This window comes from Phaseolus vulgaris, chromosome 6 (genome assembly GCF_051622355.1).
Source record: "Phaseolus vulgaris cultivar YP4 chromosome 6, ASM5162235v1, whole genome shotgun sequence".
Lineage (NCBI taxonomy): Eukaryota > Viridiplantae > Streptophyta > Magnoliopsida > Fabales > Fabaceae > Phaseolus > Phaseolus vulgaris.
Genome location: NC_143503.1, coordinates 10785875 through 10810737, shown reverse-complemented (window position 1 = coordinate 10810737; position 24863 = coordinate 10785875). Strand labels below are relative to the sequence as shown.

Sequence of the window (24863 nt, the reverse complement as noted above, 5' to 3'; positions counted from 1 at the left end):
TAAAGCGTTAAATAAACCAATTAAGACTATAGTTTATATAAACAAGTTGAATATAAGAAATGATTATATCGTCATATAAGCTGGCAACTACATCGCTGAAATCTATATCATTCCATCTCCTTATCAGGTCCAATATACATGGTGCAACTTACAGAGATAACAATAAGTGAAACACCGACGAGGCGATCAAAAGATGGAACCACTCTTGTCAAAGCAAGGCTCCACAATTGCCTTAGGGCTGCCTGAAAAGATGGAACCACTCTTAATCACCCACAATTAGTACTCCAATTCATGGAAATACTCCACAAAAGCATTACCATGTAAATTTGCACAGGATTTGATACTATTGAGTGTGTTAAGATATGAATCATATGCTGGTAAGGGTTAAGTTGTCTCAAATTGTTGTTCCAAAACCAACACCTCAATATCTATTAGAGTATATGATGACTTATTTAATATTGATCCAAGTAAGATATCCTAAAATACTAAAATGGAAAAAATATATGCAGTAATGCAACCATTCTCCTTTAAATAATTTGGTATGTGGAAAATGAACTTTTTGCACTCTTCCGTATTCAAGAGCCAAATATTGCAAAGGCCTTTTGTATGGCAGAGGCCCAAGCCCAAACCCAAATACAAGTCAAGCTTCAACTCAAGCCCCACACATAGAAGATCTGGGCCAACTAAGCATCATTGAATGCCTCTTGTTGTAATTACTTTTTAGTAGTTTTTAGTAAAACATAAAGGAAGGTATAAATATAAGTATAAAAGGTGCAAATGTATAAAGATAAGTCACACCTTCCATGTGACATAAAAAGAAGGTGTAGGTGTAGATTTAGGAAGTGACAAAGAAAGAAACCAAGTCACACTTACATACATGCTAATGACAAAATGCACCTTTGTTGTTGATTTCTGAATTAGTTAGGATCTCAAAGATATAAAAACTTAGTTGTTAACAGTCAAATGAGAAAAAGAAAAAAGAGAACAACCAGCTGTTGAGGGAGAAGTATACCTCCAAGTACTGAATATTGGCAACTTTACCAGTTCTCTCAAGTTGCAGTCCACGTGCTAACAAGACCTGCAAAAGATTTAGTTACAATACCATCAACTAGTAGAGGTATGTTGCATGTTGATTCAGGAGAAATATAGTAGAGAAGCTACAACAGGATATGTGCTGGTAGAGGATTCTAGAGATTTCTTTGTAATTATTACCTTAGGGTTAGAATTCTCTATAGAGGGTGACTGATGTAGTGTTTCATAGAATCAATTCAATAAAATCTTTTACCTCAGAGTTTGATCTTTTTTCCAGTTGGTATTACTTTAAGACTGAAAGTATGATAAAAAAGAGAGATTGATGATCTCTTAGTTGATCCTTGTTATTTATACAAGAAAACTACATCAGGAATACCAAGAGGTACAAGAAAAGGCTATATCTAGGTAATTAATGCTAATAAGCAAAACAACTTTTAGGGGAATACCACTAAACCTATCTAAACAAGTTATATAACCAAGATAAATTATTCTAAGACCCCCTCAAAGCTGGAGCATACAGATTGTATGTGCCAAGCTTGGAATATATAAGTTGAATTTGAGGTCTTCTTAGGGATTTTGTTAACACATCTGCTAGTTGATCATTAGATTCAACAAACTCAGTACAAACTTCTTTAGACAACATCTTCTCTCAAATAAAAACAACATTCAAGTTTGTGTTTGGTCCTCTCATGGAATACAAGGTTAGAGGCAATACGCAATGTGGAAAGCTACTTGATTATCACAATACAACTTCATTTGTTGTATCTCACAGAATTTTAATTCTTGAAGAAATTGTTTCACCCACACAAGTTCACAACGAGAGATGTCATATTCACCTTCAACACAAGATCGGGCAACCACATTTTGTTTCTTGCTTTTTCAAGAAATAATGTTGCCTCGAATGAAAACAATATCCAGTAGGAGATACTGGCATCACAATACCAGAAATTTGGGTATCCCTTTTATCTTTGTACAACAGACCTTGTCCTGGAGCCTTTTTGAGGTATCTTAAGATGCAGATGATAACATCCCAATGATCGGTACAAGGATTTTTCATAAATTGAGTTACAACACCCACTGGAAGAGATATATTAGGTCTAGTAATAGTGAGATTGTTGCATAATCAGGAGAATTATTTTGTAACTAAGTGCAGATTTTATTATCTATTTATTAGGACAAATTTGTTAGTGATATGATTTTATTTGATTTGTACATCTTTAATCACCCATTATTTCTTGCTTTCATTACCTATTATTTCCTTCCTTAATTAGGTTGTAAACAGTCTATAAATTGAGACTGTAATCACATTTGTAAATCACATCAGAAATACATTTCATTTATTTCTTTCAACTTAGATAAATAAGCTTTTCAACAAGTCTTATGTATCTCTCTATGTCAAAGAGAGATGCACCTTGATCTATCATTAATTTTTATAGCTACGAGATTCTAGGAGTCATTCCCTATAATACCTATGTCATCAAGATGCACAATTAAGTAAACTCATTTTCCAGGAGGGGTATGACAATACAAATTGAATGATCTGCCTTATAGTGTTTCATTCCAAAAGTTTGAACAATGTAACCGAATTTTCCAAACCAAGCACGCGGAGTGCTTGAGACCATAGAAAGACTGATGTAACTTACAGTAGAAAGAAATAGATGAAATATATTTCTGAGATATTTTACAAATGTGATTAGAGTCTCTATTTATAGACTGTTTTACAACCTAATTAAGGAAAGAAATAATAGGTAATGAAAGCCAGAAATAATGGGTGTTTAAAGCTGTACAAATCAAATAAAATCAAATCACTAACAAATCTGTCCTAATAAATATAAAATGGAATCTGCACTTAATTATAACATAATTCTCCTGATTATGCAACACTTACTATTAAGAAGTGAACTTTAAGCCGAACTCAACCATATAAAGCCAGTTTTATGAGGTGAAGTTAGGCTTAAAGTCCACTTCTTAATATGATATTAGAGCCATTTAAAACCTATCCTAACAAGTGTTTGTTGGGCTTATTAGGCCACCCGCTATCGAGCCATTATCGGGTCACCCATAACATATAATCCCATGCACGAGTTGGTAGTCTCGACGTGAGGGGTGTGTGTTGGAGATCCCACATCGACTAGAGATTAGGACATTTCATAGTTTATAAGTGGGTGCAAACCTCACCTTATAAGTCGGTTTTATAAGGTTGAGTCCGGGTTAAAGTCCACTTCTTAACACTTACAAGCCAAGCAGACAACACCCCTGAGCAACAAATCTAGGAAGCTACTCCATGTAAATCTCCTCTTCTAGATAATCTTGAAGGAAAACATTTTTTATATCTAATTGATGGAGAAGTCAATGACATATAGCTACCACAACAGATAAGAGATGCACAATAGTCATTTTGGCCATGGAAGAAAAAGTTTCACCATAATTAAGGCCATAAATATTATTATATCCTTTTACCACCAATCTAGATTTAAGACGATCAACTTCACCATTTGGCCAACTTTAATTCCATAAACCCAATGACAACCAATAACCCTTTGTCCTGGTAGAAGAGGAACTAAGTCCCACGTACCATTATGTTCAAGAGCCCACATTTCAACAATCATGACATGTCGCCATTTGGGATGATCAAGTGCCTCTTTCATATTTTAAGGAATGGTAATGGAAGATACAAAGAAGATAAAAGAACAATAGGAAGGGGACAAACGATGATACCTTAGAAAATTGTAAAAAGGATGAGGATTGTGCATAAAGCGAGTACTTTTTTGAATGACAATAGACCAACTAGAATCTTCATTATTAGGATATACCTAAGTCTTTATATGGCCTCTAACAATCTCCTCAGACTTCGTTTGGAAAATTTAGTATGTTGTTCAACAGTGTTGTATGACTCGCAGTGAGGCATATCACTTAGTTTTTTTATTGTCACTCGAGTGTTGGGTGTATTTATCTAGTAGTCTAAGTTGATGACATGGTTCTTACAAGCAATGATCATTATGACATCTCACAAGTAAAACAACACTTTTTTCACCACTTTCAAACCAAAGATCTTGGCAAAATCAGATATTTTTTAGGGATTGAGGTAACACAATCCAATGCTCGTATAGTTATCTCTCAAAGGAAATATGCATTGGATATTTTGGAAGAAATTGGGTTGATGAATTCGAAAATTGTTGATACACCCATGGATCCCAATGCAAAACTTCCACCCAATCAAGGGGATCCTCTCTCAAATCCTGAGAAGTACAGAAGATTAGTTGGAAAATTGAATTATCTTACTGTTACTTGTCCTAATATTTCTTTTGGAGTCTGTGGTGAGTCAATTTCTTAATTCCCCATGCAAAAATAATTGGAATACAGTAATTCATATACTGAAATTACATTAAAGGCTCTCTTGGACAAGGTTTGCTATATGATGACAATAAGCATACTAAAATCGTCTATTATTCAGATGCTGATCCACTTTGGATATTGTGTCTCCATTGGTGATAACTTGATCTCTTGGAAGAGCAAGAAACAAAGTGTTGTGGTGAGATCTAGTGCAAAAGAATATAAAGTTATGACCTCAACTACTCGTGAGCTTATTTGACTTAAACAATTACTTAAAGAATTACCATCTGAAGAGGTCAATCAAATGACACTTATATGTGACAACTAGGTTGTTTTTCATATTAGCTCAAATCCCGTTTTTGATGAAAGGACCAAACATATTGAGATCAAATGTCATTTTATTCGAGAAAAGGTTGTGTAGGCAAATATCAAGACCAAGTTTGTTAATTCAAATGATCAATTAGCAGACATTTTTACTAAATCCTTATGAGTGCCTAAGATTGATTATATTTGTAACAAGTTGGGTACATAAAATTATATGCACCAGCTTGAGGGGGAGTGTTAAATATTTCTAGATATGTTAGATGTTTCTATCCATGTAATGGGCTTAGCCCATATTTTTTGCATGTTTTTTTCTCTATATAAACATAACCCTATGTGCTAATTAGACACAAGGGATTTATCCTATTTTCTCGTTTCCTTTATTTTAATAATTAGGAACAATGATGACAAACAAAGAAAAAACGAAAGAATATGATGGAGATAGATGATGATAATTCAATTATAAATAGGATATGGATTACGATTAGATCAAATACCTTTTCTAAGAGCAATATGTCAAACTGAAGTGGAGTCATGTGAAAGAGTTGATGGAAAACGATCCATGGCAAGGGAAGCTGTTGGAGGAGGATTTGAATCATGAGACTTTATAAAGAGTAGGAGAGTCTTTCCACATCTTGCATTCGTAGGTAAGGAGAGGTGGCAGAACAATGTCAGACTGGTTTTCATTTTGGACTAGAAAAGCTCATTTAATAGCCTTTGCTAAGAGTTTGTGTAAACCTAGAGGACACAATTTTAACACTTTTCATCTAGTTAGTTGTCCATCATTGGTCTCATGTGATTTCACCGTCGAACTAAAGACTTGGTGCACTTTGTTAAGCATTGTTGGAGATTTCACATTGATTAAAAATAAGACCAAATTATAGTATATAAATGCATGCAAACCTCCCTTTACAAACTATTTTAATGTTGAGTTAGACATAAATGCTTACTAATATAGTATAAGAGCCTATCCTAGTGAGGTTTGTTGGGTCTCTCGTGTGTCACGCTATCAGGTCGTTGTTGGCCACCCACAAATATGTAGTCCCACACTCTAGATGTTTAGTCCATAATGTGATGAGATGTGTTAGAGATCTCACATTGACTATAAAGATAAGACCAAATTACAATATATAAAGGATGGAAACCACACCTTACAAGCAGGTTTTGTGAGGTTGAGTTAAGCTATGTGCTTGTCTTTGTCTTGTTTGGCAAAGAAATCGTCGTTTGGTCACCGTCCATTGCCATCTTCCACTATCAATCGTTTTGTTTTCCGTTTAGTGCGCCTTGAGGTGCACAATCTAACCCCACTAGTCACATGACCAAACTCTGTTAGACATGCTACCACGCACTGTCCTTCTCTCAGCAAAGCCAAGGTGCGTGTGTCTCATATGACACCTTCTTGTGATTGGAATTCATCTAGACCATTGTCATTCAACTTGTTGGCACCTTATGAGCACATTTTTTTCCTTACAATTTCTCTCTCCTACAACTCAAATTTTCTCTTTATAGAAATGTTTGCCTCTGTCCTCCTTGCCTCTATCCTATTTCAACATGTCTTCGGGAACTACCACCTTTTTTGGTGGGACTCCTACTATAACTTTGAGGAACTAAATGAAAAAATCTAAATCAACTACTTTAATTGAACTTTAGTTCCTTGGCCAAGGTTTTTATGATAACCCAAATGAAGATGGAAGTAAAGTACCATTAGATCAAGATCAATAGTGGAAGAAAATTGATTATCAACTTACTTTTTTACTATAGCAATCAATGGAACCCAATAATTTGAGTACTACTAGATCATTCAAGACCTATAACGCTTTTCGAAAAAGGCTCAAAATATTTTTGCAAACGATATCCAACATCTTTATGATTATGCTAAACAATAGGCCTTTTTAAAGAAAACTAATAATGACAATGTTTTTTATTGCTGAAGCTCAATTAGTAGTTGAAGAATTGAAGATGTTACTGGAGGTTGATTCATTAGATGAGAAAAAAGAAGTTGGATAAGGTTTATATTGTTATGATCCTCCATGCTATGAACCCAAGTTTTGATCATGTTAGGGATAAAATTTTAACTAGTGAGGAAGTTCCTTCTATGTAAAGCTTGAGAACACGACTCCTTCGTGTTCCAACTCTTGAGAGCAGAAATGGTATTAGAGTTTGTTGGGCCTATCGTGTGTCACACGCTATTGGGTCTGTTGGAGATCCCACATCGACTAGAGATTAAGACTCATTGTATATAAGTGGGTGCAAACCTTACCTCATAAGCCGGTTTTATGAGGTTGAGTTAAACTTAAAGTCCACTTTTTAATATGGTATCAGAGCCATTTTCGAGCCTATCCTAGCGAGAGTTTGTTGGGCTTATCAGGCCACCCGCTATTGGACCGTTATCGCACCACCCATAATATATTATCCCACGCACGAGTTGTCACTCTCAGAGTGAGGGGTGTGTGTTAGAGATTCCACATCGACTAGAGATTAGGACATTTCATTGTATATAAGTGGGTGCAAACCTTACCTCATAAGCCGGTATTATGAGGTTGAGGAGGTGTGTCGAAAATCCCTCATCGACTTGAGATAAGACCAAATTACAGTATATAAGTGGGTACAAACCTCACCTTGTAAGTTGGTTTTGTAAGGTTGAGTTAGACATAAACCCACTTACTAATAAGCATGACCCAACCCAACAAATCATGAAGCTTTGAATCCATCCATAGTAGAACATTGATTCTTCTTAGCATTCTAATTTGTGTTTGTATTCTACTTGTTGGAATTCTCACATGTCAATTTCGAAAGCTTTGTTGGTCATCCTAGTCATATTTAAGTTTTCTTCTCCTCAAAGTTGTTGGTCCTGTGTTATCTATTTTTGGGACTCCAATCATCATGACAAAGAAACTGAATGACAAACTATTCATCATGGTCAACTTCTATGGAACTTTGGTTATTTTCACAGGGATTCTTCAACGAACATCTTGAAAAACAAAGTGAAAGGCCAAAAGAAACCCAAATTAGTGAAAGAAACCGACCTTCCAAAATACCAGTACAAATAGGTCATAACCTATAACTTGGCCCATATTAGGCACAACCTAGACCAATTTAGCAAATAATCTAGGCCAAGGCTTTTCAAAGCTCATTAAGCTCAAATGATCAGGATTTACACCACCCAAAAAGTCATTGTGGGCCTAAAAGGCCTAGATTAATATTTTCAATATATTAAATGTTTACTTTAATATCCTAAGACAATAAAAAATTTGCACTGGTTTGATGTTTTGTTTTAAATTATTTGCCCCATTAGCCTATTTAACTTCCATATTACAAAGTATATATTTAAATAGGCTTTCAAGTTATGCTAGACCTTTTAGAAAGGCAATCTAGGTTTTTTAAAAATCACATTACGTTAGTAATTAGACAAAACTCAGAATTCAAATTTAAAAAATAAGCCACATTTGTTTTAAGATGAGCCTTAGCCTAGCCTAGCCTGTATCCAATTCCAACCCTGCAAAGGTTATACAGTTGAGTAGCTCTCTTTCTTTTTTCTCCTGGCTAGATAAATCTTCTAAAAATTCAAACAAGAAAATATCATATAAGGCTATGTTCAAATATAAATTATTGTTTCATAAGCATATACAGTAAGTGAGAAAACCCTTGAGAAGTGCTACAGTAACCATATAGTTCACCGGAACAGCAGAACCATGTATTAATGAAGTGCAGGGTCTATATCAGTCTCAGCAGCAGAACCATTCTTAATGGCATTTTTTCTATCTTATTTTCATCTTCCTATCTATCACTACAGAAACAAGGTTGGTTAGTCCTCATTTCAATAGCAGCATGAGAAGACCATTATTTAATCACACCAATTGTCTATACTATGAAAGTTGTTATTTCTTATTATTTTTTCTAGAAAAAGCAAACTATCACCATGAAAGTTTAGGTTTTCACCTCAGCAAAGAAGGCCATAATACTATTCACAAGCATAAGCAAAATAGACTGAAATCCTGGTAGCACAAAATCCTGCACAAAGGAGACAAGTTATTGTAAAGTACCAAAATTTTCAGATATGAGGTACAATACAGTTGATCCTTACTAGTAAAATGGAAACGTGACAATCACTCAAATAAGCAACATTTGACATGAAACTGGTGCGTAGACTTGCATGAAAAACATTTACTCAAAAAGCTATTAATAGAGGAACCTTTTTTCCATTATGCTGAAGGCGTAAAAAACTCTGAAAAGTAAGTTTGAGATATCAAGTAGCTATAAAGACTAAAACCAGTTTGTTTAAACTTAAAATAAATGTTTTCCAAATAAACACCTTTTAAAATGATCACATACTTCAGAAATAGATAGGATGCTTATAAGAAAACAGCTTAATATTAAAATAAGCATATTAGACAAAAACAAGAAAAAAAACAGCAGAAATCTGCTTATTTTAGTAAATATAAGAATTTTTTAATAAAAAAGGACAAAAAACCCTAAGTTGTTGAAAATCCAGAATTTATGAATTCATTATAGGGATCCATTTTTTTATGGTAGCTAAATTTTGGAAAGTAGAATTTAAGGGCCTGCTTTATTTAACAATATATTTTATGTTTTCATTTCTTATTTTGAGTTATAAGACTTGTTTCCATTTTTGATATACATAGGAAATGATGAAAACAATAAAAAAGTATTTTAAGAATATTCCATTCAAAGCCAAAGAGAACAAGGCAGGATTTTTTAAGTTAAAATTGGAAACAGAAAATATTTTCTCAAACCAAATAGGGCTATATTTTTCGAGTTAACAATTCCCCTTTGTTTGGATAGTGATATTCTTGTTCCAGATTATTTTTTGTTTGATTTTTACTTCGGTTATAGGGAAAGGTCCGTCTAATATAATAATCTGTTAGATCTACTTGACGGCATGGGACTTGAGTTCTATTAGTCAGAAATAAGGGATACCTTTCTAGTAATGATCTTCTAACCTAGTAACAAAGGTTCATCATCTTCTGTACCATTTTTAAGATCTGGTCAATAAAGTTCTTTGATTTCTCTATATTTTAATTCTTCAATTTTGTATACAAAACTTATTGACTGTTAGGTAGGAAAATAAGGATAGTACATGGAGGGTGTATCATAGAAGGAAATTTAAAAATAAGGATAAAGGGGTTAGTAAGTGGTTAGGGGGGGTCTTTAAATAAAGACCAACCTGGTGTGGGTGGAGGTTAGTTGATTTGTTGTGTAAAGTTGACAAGATCAAACCTGTGTGAAAGGAACTATATTCCTTTGTAATTCTTTTGTGAGTTCTGAACAGTGCTGGAATAAAACAAAGTTTTTCTTTCTCTTATCTGTGTTCTTTGAATTGTTAGTATCACAAGCACCGCAAACAGGAGATGAACAGTTGCTGGGATATTTCTTTGTTGGGTTATAGTCCAAGATTCACAACCAAATTAGACCCCATGATCCCAAGGAATTGATGAGAGCCATTGAAATTGCGCTGGATGTGGAGTAATCCTTTACGGAAGAAAAAGGGGGCAGCAATGGGAATAGGAATAATGCTCCCTATGGACGTTATCAAGGAGGTATGGGAATAACAGCCCGCACAGAAGTGTATAGGGAAACAGTTGGCAGATTTCGTCTAGCTTGGTTAGCAATGCAAGAAAGGAGTCCTTCAACTCAGGAAGAGAGGTTCGGTCAGGAGGAGTTGCAGGAGAAGGCTCAAGAAACAAGGGGTTCAGGACCCTTCCCTACCCTGAATTTGTGTGACGAAGGGGAAGAGGGAAGATGTTTTCACTGTGGAGGGGTGTATGTGCCAGAGCATCGTTGTCTTGAAATTTTTTTTCGGATAATCATCTGCGCTAAAGAAAAGAGAGTCCCTGCAAAGGTGAACCAAGGTATATTGGGGCAGATTGAGGAGAATCTGGAGGATAAGAAGAGGAGAGGGAGTGTCAACAGATGGATTTATCCATCTTTTCTGCTGGGGTCTAGCACAACCTAACACCATGAAGTTACAAGGGGAAGTGAAGGGAAGAATAACACTGGTGTTGATTGACAGTGGGGCTAGTCACAATTTCATAACTGTCGATCTGGTTAGCCAATTGGGATTATCAGTTGAGCCCACACCATCGTATAACGTGAGGTTAGGTGATGGTCATAAAAAAGAGTTAATGCGTGCTGTCACAATGTGAAGGTGATGCTGGGAAAGTATATGCTTAAGGAGACCTTTTTCCTATTTGAGCTAGGAGGGGTGGATTTGATCTTGGGAGTAGCATGGTTGGCAACTTTGGGCGATGTGAAAGTCAATTGGAAAATGTTGACAATGAATTTCTGCATTAACGGTCAACATGTGCAAATTAGAGGAGACCCTACGTTATCTAGGACTTTGGTGACTCCTAAAGCTTTAAAAAAGGAGGAGATCAAAGCGGTGTCCCTCATATGGGGAATAGAGAGCGCTGACCAGCCCAAGACATATCAGACCGGGAGTGACAAGGAGATCGCTAGGCTAACTTTGAGGCAGACAACAAAATTGAATGATGTTTTGAAGGAATGTGAGGGTTTTTTTTGAAGAAACCAAACATCTGCCACCAATTAGGGAGATTGATCATAAGATTCCAATTAAAGCTAGGATAGACCCAATTAATGTGAGACCATATTGATACCCACATCTACTGAAGACCGAGATAGAGAAACAAGTTGAAGAAATGCTGAAGGCAGGGATAATCAGACCCAACAACAACCCTTATTCAAGCCCTGCAATCCTAGTCAAAAAGAAGGATGACAGTTGGAGGTTTTGTGTGGACTATAGGGCCTTGAATAAGGCAACCATTCTGGATAAATTTCTGATTCCGATAATAGAGGAATTGTTGGACGAATTGTTTGGGGCCAATTACCTAAACCCCCATTTTCACTATGAACAAACTTTTAGAAATGATCTTGAGGTGAAGGAGAGGTTGTACATATGCACGAGAAAATGTTGAGGTTGAGGTTGAGCAAATTCAAGTTGAAGATGATGTGTAATTGTTGACTTAGCTGGAGGAACAAGTTTAAATGATTCAATTCTAGATGCAACTAATTTTGATAATATAGTTTTTGATGATAATGTTGATGGTGATGGTGATGAAGATGACGATGAAGATGGTGATAAAGATGAAGATGGAGATGATAATGTCAAGCTCCAGCTCAAAAAGTTTGGCAACATTTTCCTGATTGTAAACATGCATCGAATAATCCCACATCTCCAAATATCTTGGAGTCTTATCTTGAATTCTTTGGACTCAAGTAGTGATTCTTCCTTAGTGCTCATCTTGAAGATGAAGATGGATCTTCAACTTCAAGTGGTGTGCCTTGCTTCTTCCATCTTTTAAGTCTTATTCCCCTTTTCTCCTTAATCTTGTTCTTTATTTTATGTTCTTATATTTTTTATCTTCATTAACTATTTCTTCCTATTCTTGTTATTCATTCACTCATATGCTCTTAATTCAATTCTTTAGTAGTTCTTAGTTCCTCTTTGTGTTCTTATTATTTACATGTTCATTCGTGTTGTTTAAAACTCTTATTCAAACGTCTTGTATCTGCACTTGTATTCTTCTATTTGTGCTAAGCAGTCAATGCACACTTGATTTCTACCAGTATGAGAGGAATGATTGGGGCATCGGATTAGAAGCACATGGTTTCTACTCCTTCCACTAGTTTGAATAAATTCAAGGTTTTCACAACCTTTCCAAGTTTCATCCCTAGCCAAAAGAAAAATAAAAATAACAGGATTGATTAATTGTTGATGATAAATACAAAAATATTTTAGATACATACGAATCTATTAAATAAATTTTAAAAACATGTATTCTTTCATATACTCATGGTTATTGGCATACTTGCCAATTTCTTCAAGAAAGTATACCTCAACCCTTATTGATTAAAGAAGTAGTTTCAACAATGTACTTACCTCAAAGATAAAAGTACATATTCCCATTGCAGGGCTAGCAAATAAGCCAAATGAAAAGACAGTTAACCTGCAATAAAATTGAAATTTGTATAACTAAGATACAGATACATTGACTCTAATACTAACTATCAAAACCACAAATATTTGGTCTGCTCTATGCTAACTTTTGTAAATATTTAAACAGCAAGCAAGATGCACTTTAATATCCAACAACCACTCTTGTTCTCTACTGCACTATAAATCCATTACATGCAATCTCACTTAATATAGTTATTGAAAAAGAAAGCCTTTAAAGCATATAACAATAAAGAACCAACTTAAAAGATTTTGCATGTTAGTAGAAGATTAGAATCCGTCTTTGCTCTGAGAATGTTTCCACATTACATTAAGTAATTACAATTTCATGTTTGTTTAAAAATTTAAAATCTAAAATATGTTAAGTCCAGGCAGAAATAAGCTACATTCAACTTTCAATTTTGGAGGCATTCAGAAAATGTTTGAGTAGCTTCATTTGGACTTAAGAAAATAATTGTAACTCCGATGAGCTTTTTTATGTAATTTCAAAAACCTTTTTTATGTGAAACTTATGAAATATAAACATCTTCTAAGCTAAGTCTGGTAAGTTATGCAATAAAAACTTATGATAGCAAAAGCCTTAATACACTGACTTGTAATGTAAGGATTGCCCAAGCTTTATCAAAACTACACATTGGACTTATCTACATTTGATGTGGGAAAAACACACCTCCTTAAAGATGAAATTAAGGCAATCTTAAAATTTTGTATTTGAATCTAACTCAACGTTAAAGGTTAGATCACACTGAAGGGTATCCCCAACAAATATACTTTATTTAAGTTATAACATTAATCGACATGAGAGAATGATCCCTCTTTTACAAATGAGAACCTTCATGAACTGAGAACCCTAAGTTGTGAATGCATTAGAAAATGAGCTTTCTCTAATGCCAAGTCTACTTAGAGTCACCTATGATGATAACTTACTCCAATTGAAACAGTGAAACTCTGACGACCTAACCAAGTTTTTTCTCCAATTTTTCTTCTTTTTTCTTTTATTTGTTTTTTGTCCATTTCTCCTCTTTACACATGTTCTTCATCTAGTTGGAGCTTTATTTTTATAGTTCTTTGTGTTTTTTTAATTCCAAAACCAATTATTTGGTTTCTGTTCTAATGTTTACTTATACAGTATTGTTCCCAATTATATTCCACTTACAAGATAATATCAAGCACCCAAAACCAAAGAATGCATCCTCAAATTAATAAATTAAATATTAGGGTTTTTATAAATTGTTTTTAAGACTTTGTGTGATAACAATCATTAGAATTTTATAAATCTTATGAAGTTAGTTTGCCATTATGATATTTTTAATATATTTGTCATTTTTGTTGTTTTTAAGCATGTGCATGTGGATATAAATTTGTACAAATTTGTCTGCACCATTGGCAACCACGTAATCAATCACACAATCAATAAAAAATCGTTTTGTTCTTCTCATTCTAATTTTGGTCATTTACCTTTCAACACCATAGTGAATCGTTCTCAAACATGGTCCTCAGGTGTTGGTATTGTCCATCGTCTCCCCTCTCTATTCATAATGTCCCTGCAGCTCCCTTTAATCTATCATCCAATTGTAAATTTTACAAGTCTTTTGATTGCATCGTTTCTTTTACTACATATTTTATTTTCTTCCATACAACTGAAAAAGATCATGCTGCTTAGGATGTTCGAGTTTGTAGTGTTTTTATTTCCATTGATGAAAAAATCACCCTCATTGTATAAATAGGAGTGCTCCCAATTCTGCCCAATTATGGCATTTCTACTTGTTCTTATGCTCTCCCTAGGTTAGTCTACTTTAAGACTTAGCCTACACTCTTTCCGAGTGAGCTGGTCTCACCTCTTACTCTCACATATTCCTTATCTCCACTTCAATCCATCGAAACTCCTCTTGAGTTAAGAATGCTTCCGCTCCTCAACTCTCTTTTATCTTCCATCCAAAGAAGAAATCATAAAGAAAACTACTAGAAGAAGAGCATTTTCCATCAATGTCCATAAGAGGCGTGAGTGAAATTCAATAATGGTGATACTAAAGCTTGTGTCTCCTAAATAAAACGAGTGAGACATGTCTCATAACCATAAGAGCTTCAATTTCAGCAATGGAAGGTGTACCTTTCTTATTTTCAATGACTGAGAAGAGAGGTGCATAATTAGACGAAAGTCCTTCAAGAATAGCATCAACATGCTTCTCATGACGCACTGGTACATCTACACTAGCAAGTTCATCAACATAGCTTTTAATTTTGAGTAGATAGTCTACCATTTATTTAGATTCTAGTTTAACAGCACGCATTGCAATACGCAATTGTCATGCTCGAGACTTAGTTTTGAAGTTCAAAATATTCATGAATTTTCTTTCAAACTTCATAAGAATGAGTTGCACCAAGTACATAAGAGAGAACTAATTTGGAAAGTGTGGACTGAAGCCAAACTAGTAATGTTTGATCCTGAACCTCCCAAGCTTCATAGTTAGGATTGATATTGTCAATTGTTCAATCATTTTCAGTCAAAAAACAAGGAGGAACAATTGGATTTACAACAAATGGTCTCCAATAGATATAGTTTGTTATCATTAAGTTTATCAAATATTGATGTAGGGAAGGACTAGGAAGCGGAAGCCAAAGTAGCAGATACGTTACCAGAACAACTAAAGAAAAAGAAACCATAGTACAACTTGCAACGCGGCACAAACAACAAATTAAAAGCAAACCAATTCCAATTCACATAACAAACTGCAAACACAATTAATGTTTCCTGATCACAAATCACACATCGAATTGACAAAACCAAACCAAACAAAATTTTAGAACAATGAGAATGAATAGCAATAGCAAGGATGATCACATCATCATGAGAACAAAGAATAGGAGAAAAAGAAGCACAATGGACAATCATGTTCGAGTGATGGAGAAACTAGATCATCTAAAAGAAACTTTAGATACCATTTTAGAGAAACTGAACGAGAAAATTTTTGTTTATTGTTGAACAACACATTGAAATGAATATTGTAAGTATTTATAGTAGTTGCACCCTTTAATAGTTGTGTGCTACCACCTAGCACCTATGTGCTACCGCTTAGCACCTATATGCTACCGCTTAGCACTATTATCTAATATGAATATTATAATGGACAACTCTACACTAACATACAAGCAAAGAGTTGGAAAAGTTGTACATTAACAACTCTTAGCTAGACATGTGTACATTGATATATAAACAAGTAGCGGGACAGTTGTACACTAACATACAAGCAAATAGTTGGACGTTGTACACTAACAAAAAAGGCAAACAGTTGGACAGTTGTACACTAAAATTTCTTACTAACAACCCTCTATTCTATGGCCCCATCACAAGGTTTTTGTATTGTCCATCTTCCCCCTTTTCTCTCCATTGACAATGTCCTCTATGTTCCTGGCCTCTTTTTAATTTATTATCCATTAATCATCTAATCCTCTATGACTTTGTTTTCTCACAGAACTGAAGTTTTGGGATGGATAATGCATTAGATGTGAGTCCTAGGATCTTTATCAACTTCGGACCTCTACTCATGCTAGCTCGATGGTGGATTCCTCTCTCTAATTATGTTCAATTGGGTCATCAAAACCTTGATAAGTTTCAACACCATGTACCACATCTATCTATGTTTTCAAATTTGTCGTGAATTGTGTAAATTAGGAAAATATAGTCATAGTCTTTCCCTAGGAGTGTCCCAAAAGAATATTTGGGGATCGAATTATGTTAACTCTACTTTGGGATTTCAATATTTGTAACTTTCATTGATTATTCTTGATGTAATTGGTTTTCTTAATGAAAAATTGTACCATGTTTTCCATATTTCAATCCTTTTATAATAAAGAAAAAAAAATTGGTGCTTCTACTTGTACTTTTAGTAGTGATAATGTTGGTAAAAACCCCTTTGATACTTTTCAGATTTCATGCCTTTCCATAGTATTCTTCATCAAAAGTGCACCTAATCAAAATGCAATGACAGAGCACAGGAAGAGACAACTTATTGAAATTACTCACTCTTTTACCTCATGGTTATGTTCTCAACAATTTTGGAGTGATGTTCTCATTTTGTGCTATATTGTCACTCTATTTTGTTCCCTCGTCAACTTTTCCACCCCTTAACTCCTTTAGTCTTTAGATCTACCTTTTTTGTTCACAATCTTAGTCTTGGCCTCGATAAACTATCAACAGTCTCATAAGTGTCTTTTTAGGCTACCTATTTCTCAAAAAATGTATAAGTGTTTCTTATCCTCTCTGTCACTATTTGATAACATTTGATGTCACCTTTTTGAGTTTTCTTTCTACATACAAGTATATGTTGATGTCATTGTCACCTTTGACTTACATTTGATGTCAACAAGTAGTATATGTTGATGACATTTTCCTTACAAGTAGCGATCATCATTGCATTTTACATATAAAACAACTTTGTCATTATTTTCGGTTAGATATTGTTAAGAATAAAGAAAATAAATATAGGATTGATATCCCTTGTGTAAAATACACACATAGGAGTCTTTATTTATAGATGAGAATAATAACATAAACAATAAGATAATAACAAAATAATATAAACTATGGGCTAAGCCCGTTACATTCAACAAATATTATAGAAATTGTTAGATATTTCTATTTATGTAATGAGCTTAACCCATATTTTTTGTATGTTTTTCTATATAAACATAATCCTATGTGTTTAATATACCTAAGAAAATTTATCTGATTTTTTCTTTTCCTTTATTTTTAATATGGTATCTAGAGCATAGGTTTAAGGTTCAATTTTCTTTTAGTGAACCCACTGTGCACCGGTGTTTTCCAGCCACCGCCCCACCACCTCCTTGCCGCCAGAGCTACCATCACCACCACAATCGTCACTGTTGCCGCCAATTGGTCAGCAACTGGATCTGCGCTTGTCATCTAGGGCTTCTTCTGCTGCCATTATGCCTCTTGTCCAAATTGTTCCATCACAAACATCTATTGTTGGTCCTCCTCATCTAATACATTAGGACAACATACTATTTTCAATGAATTTCTCAAATGGTATGAGGATCGTCAAATCTCTATTTCTACTCCTTCTGTTGCACTCACAGGTACATCTTTTGTTGGTCTCACTCACTTTACTTTCCTTGGCCCTTGGGTTTTAGACTAAGGTGCCACATATCACATTACTGGTAATAAATATTTTCTCTCTTCCTTGTCTACTTCGTGTTATTGATCTTCGATTACCATGGCCAATGGATCTAGGGTTTCATCGCATGGTGTTGGTACCATTAATATTTTTCCTTCGTTATCTATTGATAATGATCTTTATGTCCCTGGGTCTCCATTTAGCTTATTATCCATTAGTCGTCTCACTCGTTCCCTTGATTGTATTATTTCTTTTACCAAAGATTCTGTTTATTTACAGAACCGGAGTTTGGGACGGATAATTGTCCTCGCATAAATTTATAACCTACAAATTTATGCACATTAATTACCTTTCTGCTATCAATGATAACCTAGGAAACATATTTGATGGACAATGTTAAAAGCTTGTGAAGGTCTGGAATCAGATTGTGAACAAAGCAAGTTGAGCCAAACATACGAGGATCAACTGTATTAAATGTAATGAGGAAAAAGGCTGATCAATAAAGACAGCTATGGGGCAGCATCAACTCATAAGTGACGGGGAATGTTGCCATGGAGAAGAGTACAAGTGGTCTATTCCAATGCCATAAATTGATAAGATAAATTATCACGTGTATTCTCACTATGAAGAGAGCATATAGAAATACCAAATTGGGTTTTCATTTCATGATAAAATTTCTCAGATAAAATAATTTGGAACTACTTTTCATTAAACATAATCAACATAAGATGCAAAAGTATCAATAGATGGAACGAAATATTTAAAATCAGTCAGAGTAACAACAAGAGAAGGACCTTGTATTCTAATAATCAAGTAGAACTCATACAAATAAACATAACTAAAGAAAACTAAGGCTTAAACCATCCAGGAACATAACACTTAAGATTTGATAAATAATAAAATCCAAAAGCACTAAAAATATAATCTTACAGAGGCTGATCGGATGCCTTAGCTCCAGCCCTAATAAGACAGTAACTAGTTCCACCCATTATTGATGAAAAGATACCCAGTAGGATTGCAAATATATTATGACCTGTCTTAGCATATGCATTGCTTGCTTCCTTAGCTTTGACTAAGTGTCCTGCAAAATTTAAATTCTGAAATTAGGAAGAGTAGTTAAAGTATATGTACTATTCTCTTGAACCTAGATGATGCAGGCTACATTGCCTGCAGTCAATTACTAACTACACAAAATATTACCTCAGACCTCCTGTAACAAACAGGTCAAAGGCATGTGGTAGTCTTTTCTCTTTTCTAAAAACGTGGGGCATATAGAATGCAAGTCAAGAAAATTTGGCCCATAAATTTGAATTTAAAACCCAATGTATTCTTAAGTCTAAATCACATGTAAGAATATTATAGTTGAAAGCCACAAGCATACCAATAAAATTATACAAAGGAGAATGCAATAAAAAGACTAAGAATGGAAACAACTATTATACCTTCTGTAGCAAGCATTTCTCGGAAGAAGAACAACACACCAAAGAAACAGCAGGCAAGACCTGAACAACAGCAGCTTTGAATTAATTAATCATTACTTACAAATGATAACAAATGCTTACTTTTATACATATTAACTTTCTGTCCTTGTATATATAGAGTAATATGAAATTTATACTTGTAACTTCAGAATTATGAAATAATTAAGAATTTTCAATTTAGTTGTTTCTACTGTAGGCCATAAATATCTTATTACAAGTTGACTTGTTAAGAATTTATATCCAAATATAGATTGTCATTGCTTGAATTTTGAAGTCTGACAAACTTGTCCAAGTAGAATGAGGTTTAATCGGGTGCCCTATTTAAGGTTTTGTACACCAATAAGGTTCAGTTGTCTTTGGGGCATCCGTAAAAATACGAGTTCAGTGTTTCAAGTTTGCCATCATGTTCTACCCCATCTTATACGAGGATGAATTGTATAAACAGAAAGATGCCATCAAATATAAGATCTTATAATTTCGTAACAGATAATTACAGTTAATATCTTACAATTAACAGTTTGCAAACTTCTTTATAAACAAGAAATAACTTTGTAAGAATTTAGGCTACAAGTATGGAAGTAATTCATAATACAAACAAGTACTGGAGAAAAGGTATTGAAAAATAATTAAGTAGAAAATCAGAATTTAAAGTTTCTCTCCATTCCATAAATTTAAAATAGAAGGTAATTTAAGAGCAGAACTGTCACATCTTACTTGCAATATCAGCAACTTTTAATTTATCATGCAAAAAGACCCTGGCCATAATTGAAGCCATAATAGGAACTGTAGAATTCAATACAATGGCCTGAGAGAAAGGCAACCTTTGAGAGCTGAAAATAACACATTCTTTTATTAAAGTAATTGGCATCCCATGAAATCCTCAATGAGCAAAAAAATAACTTCAAATACGATCCCAACAACATTGTTATAATTCAAAAAGTAAAGAGTTAATCCTATAACAACATGTCCTCATACTCCTCAACAAAATGAAGTAGCATAAAGCAAAAACAAAGTTCTTATCGAAACTACTCATACACATCTTCACAATCATCTTCCACACTGTTTTTTTGGGATATTGACCTTATAGCATGTTATCTCATTCAATTGCATGTCATCATTTGTTCTTAATGATCGGGTACCCATTCCTCATTTCCCTCTTTACATTCTTCCTCCACATGCTTTTGGTACTATAAGTTGTGTACATAACCTCACACCTAGTTACGTTAAACTCTCTTCCTATTAGATGGAGTTCCCATATCCAGGCTGGGTTAAAATTAACATTGATGGGGCTGTTAGGGGATATCCTGATCTTGCTACTTGTGGAGGTATTTTTCTTGGGAGTATGGGGGAGATTATTGGTGCTTTCTCTGCGTTTCTTGAAGTTTAGACTGTTATAGTTGTTGAGTTATATGGAGTTAAACATGCTTCGGAGGAAGCTCAAAAGATGGGGCTTACTAATGTATGTGTTGGAGATCCCACATCGACTAGAGATTAGAGCCTTTCATAGTATATAAGTGGGTGCAAACCTCACCCCATTGAGCCGGTTTTATGGGGTTGAGTTAGGCTTAAAGTCCACTTCGTAATATGGTATCAGAGCCATTTCGAGCCTATCCTAGCGAGTGTTTGTGTTGGGCCTATCGTGCCACCCGCTATCGGGCCGCTATCGGACCACCCATAATATATAGTCCCACGCACGAGTTGGTAGTCTCGGCGTGAGGGGGGTGTGTTGGAGATCCCACATCGACTAGAGATTAGAGCCTTTCATAGTATATAAGTGGGTGCAAACCTCACCCCATTGAGCCGATTTTATGGGGTCGAGTTAGGCTTAAAGTCCACTTCGTAATAGTATGGCTTGAATGTAATTCTACCTTGGTTTGTGCTGCGTTTACTGCTAGGACTAATGTTCCGTGGATGCTTCGTAATCGATGGAATACTAGTCTTAATTACTGCGGGAAAATTAGGTTTAGGGTTACTCATATTTTTCGCAAAGGGAATGCGTGTGCTGATAAGTTGGCTAATTTAGGATTTATTCATAGAAAATCATTTCATTGGTTTAATAGGCTTCCATCTAGTCTATTCTTAGAATTCTTTATGAATAGGTATAGTCTACCTATGTATCGTTTTTGTTAATATATGGGTTTTGGTCTAGTCCCCCCATATTTTAATTTTTGTTTTTTTTTAAAAAAAAAAGTTAAACTCTCTTCTTAGTTATTTAAATGTGTATTCGTGGGACAACACTGTTTTCAGAAATGGTATCGATGTTTCTCTCATGATCTTTATTTGTGTTTTGTGTTTTGTGTGTTGTAGTCTCTTTCTATCTTTATGTTTGTTCCATATTATACAGTTGTTCATTCAAATGAAAATATGCAGTCACTATCCCACCACTACCATAAATATGATGTTTCTCCAGCACCTCTTCAAGTATACTAATATCCTTCACGGCCTATTGAAATTCCAAGATGGGAACCATCTTCGACAGATAGTGATATAATGGAGGACATGCTTGATCCTTCCTCGACACCATCTCCCATACTTCATTCTATCTTGTCTAAAAATGATATGATTAGCCTGTTCTTATTGAGAATGGTAAACATTCTACCTGTAACCCTTCTCCCCACTATACAAAACTCAGTTATCATTGGCTATCCACCATAAATTATACTTATGTGTGCACATTATTTTATTCCTATGACTAACTCTCTTAGTGAAGCTTTATCTCTCACAGTGGGGATAAGCAATGATTGGCGAGACATGTGCCCTTCAAAGTAGTGGTACTAGGTGGTTCCTCTTCCAGTTGGGAAATCAACGGTGAGGTTTCAGTGGTAGTAGAAAAACAGGACCTAATGGTAACATTGATCGCTATAAAGCTCAGCTGGTTGGGCAAAGCATACAAACAAATTTATGACCAATATTATACTTAAACTTTCTCACCTATTGCAAAAATCAAATCTATTTGACTTCTCTTTTCCATCGCGGTTATTCACCACTGGACTTTGTTTCAACTTGGTATCAAATATGCATTTCTACATGGTGATCTTCATAGAGCAACCTTACGGATTTATTACTTAAAAAGAGTTATCTAATATAGTATGTTGTCAATGTAAGTCCCTATATTGCTTCAGCCAATAACCTCATGCATGCTTTGGGCATTTTCATACTGTCATCTAGCAGTTTGGAATAATACAAAGTGATTCTAATAATTTTATATTCTATCGTCATCCTCCCCAAGGATGTATCTATCCCATTTTAATATCTTGCTCAAAAGTTCCAAATAAAAGATCTTGGACACCTAAGGTATTTCCTTGGCATAAAAGTGACACATTTCAAGGATGTTTCGCCGTATCACAAAGAAAATATGCTCTCAACAATCTAGAAGAAACAAGGATGATAAATACCAAGCCTATGGAGACACCAAGATCCAAGTGTCAAACTTATACCTAACCAAGGAGAATTGTATTCGAATCTTAGGAGATATAAAAGGTTAGTTAGTAAGCTAAATTACCTCACTGTGACTTATTTTGACGTCACCTTTGTAGTAAGCATAGTAAGTCAGCTTTTAAACCCTCCTTGTCAAGACCATTGGGAGGAAATTATACAGATCTTAATGTACATTAAGAAGGCTCCTAGAAAAGGCATCATGTATACAAATAATGGAAAGTCACCAAGCGATAGCGCTCCACTTTAAAGTATGGTGTTATAATTTAAGGTAATTTAATATCATGGAAAGGAAAAAAAATCTTGTGGCAAGATTATGTGTAGAAGCAGAATACAAGGCAATGACAATATTCACTTATGGCTAAAACAACTCCTCAAAGAACTTAAATTTGTAGGAAGTTCCAAAATGCACCTTGTATGTACAAAGTAGCATACACAAAACAACTCCTCAAAGAACCTAAATTTGTAGGAAGTTCCAAAATGCACCTTGTATGTACAAAGTAGCATACACATTGTCTCTAATTCTATCTTTCATGAGGACCAAACCTATTGAGGTAGATTATCATTTCATAAGACACAAACTAGAATCTAGAAACATCACTACTTGATTTGTCAACTTCGATGAACAATTGGTTGACATATTCATCAAGTCTCTATAACAACCAAGGATAGATTATAGTTGCAACAAGTTAGGCACAGACAGCTTAAATGCTCAAACTTGAGGGGGAATGCTAAACAAATGTTGATACTATATAAAATCAAGAATATCTTGATTATATATGTATTATTAGGAATGTTCTATTTATTCCTATATCATATTTTTTTTTATTAGAGGATAACACATTTCCCCAATTTATTATTGTTAGGTAGTAAGTAGTTGTATTGGAAAACTGTTATACACGTTGTACCCATGAGTTGTTTACTTAATAGAATTAATTACCTATATTAAGAAAGAACAAAATAAATATAGGATTGATATCAATTGTGTAAAATACACACATAAGAGTGTTTATTTATAGATAAAAATAATAACAAAATCAATAACATAATAATATGGGTTAAGCCCGTTACATTCAACATTCCCCCTCAAGTTGGTAAATATAAATCACATGTACCAAACTTGGTAGAAATATAATCAATTATAGATCCCTGTAAAGATCTAGTGAAAATATTTGCTAATTGACCATTCGAATTAACAAATTCAGTCTTGATATCTCCAAACAATCTTTTCTAGAATGAAATGACAATCAATCTCAATATGTTTGGTCATTTCATGAAAGACGGGATTTGAACTAATATGAAGAGCAACCTGATTATCACAGATGAGTGTCATTTGATTGAATTCTCCAAATTGCAATTCTTTGAGTAACTGTTTAAGCCAAATAAACTCATAAGTAGTTGAAGCCATAGGTCTATATTCTGCTGCAACACTAGATCTTGCCACAACATTTTGTTTCTTGCTTTTCTAAGAAAATAAATTATCACCAATAGAAACACGATATCCGGAAGTAGATCTTCTATCAGATAGTGACCCTCTCCCAATCAGCATATGAATAACATACAACTCTAGTATGATTATTGTGATCATATAACAAGCCTTTTTCAAAAGAACCATTAATGTATTCTAATGGTCAACACAAGGTGAATTAAGGAATTGACTCACCACAATAACAACCAATGAGATATTTGGACGAGTGATAGTAAGATAGTTCAACTTTCCAACTAATCTTTTGTACTTCTTAGGATCTGAGAAAGGCTTCCCCTAACTAGGTACGAGTTTGACATTAGGATTCATAGGTGTCTCAACTGATTTTGAATTCGTTAATCCAGTTTCCTCCAAAAATATAGAATGCGTACGTCCTCTCTGAGAAATAACAATACCGTTGTTTGATTGTGCTACCTCAATCCTCAAGAAATATATGAGTTTGCTAAGATCTTTGGTCTGAAAATGTTGACAAAGGTGTTGTTTAACCTGTAAGATGCCATGGTGATCACTGCTTGTAAGAACAATGTCATCAACATATACTACAAGATGGATACACCCAATGCTTGAGTGACAGTAAAAAGGGTTGAAATAGTCAATAGTAAATTAAAGCATTATAATGTGGAGAGGGATTACAGGCAATGTTGTCA

The 24863-nt window shown here is 34.5% G+C and overlaps 1 protein-coding gene across 5 annotated transcripts in view; it reads right to left on the bottom strand.

The window, feature by feature from the left end:
- The window catches only part of LOC150026633 (uncharacterized), a 37436-nt gene continuing 12573 nt past the window's right edge, over positions 1-24863 (bottom strand). For 2 of the 5 annotated variants that reach the window (XM_090303115.1, XM_090303113.1), the window contains exons 3-9: positions 20010-20125; positions 19257-19316; positions 18745-18895; positions 12605-12671; positions 8626-8697; positions 1013-1078; positions 1-242 (exon numbers count right to left, since the gene is read on the bottom strand). In XM_090303115.1, the coding sequence (XP_090159241.1) occupies positions 108-242; positions 1013-1078; positions 8626-8697; positions 12605-12671; positions 18745-18895; positions 19257-19316; positions 20010-20125 (667 nt within the window). In that variant the 3' untranslated portion in view covers positions 1-107. Of the gene's footprint in view, positions 262-1012; positions 1079-5183; positions 5321-8625; positions 8698-12604; positions 12672-18744; positions 18896-19256; positions 19317-20009; positions 20126-24863 lie in introns of all 5 variants that reach the window. The other 3 variants (XR_016521358.1, XM_090303114.1, XM_090303116.1) reach the window with 3 other exon arrangements.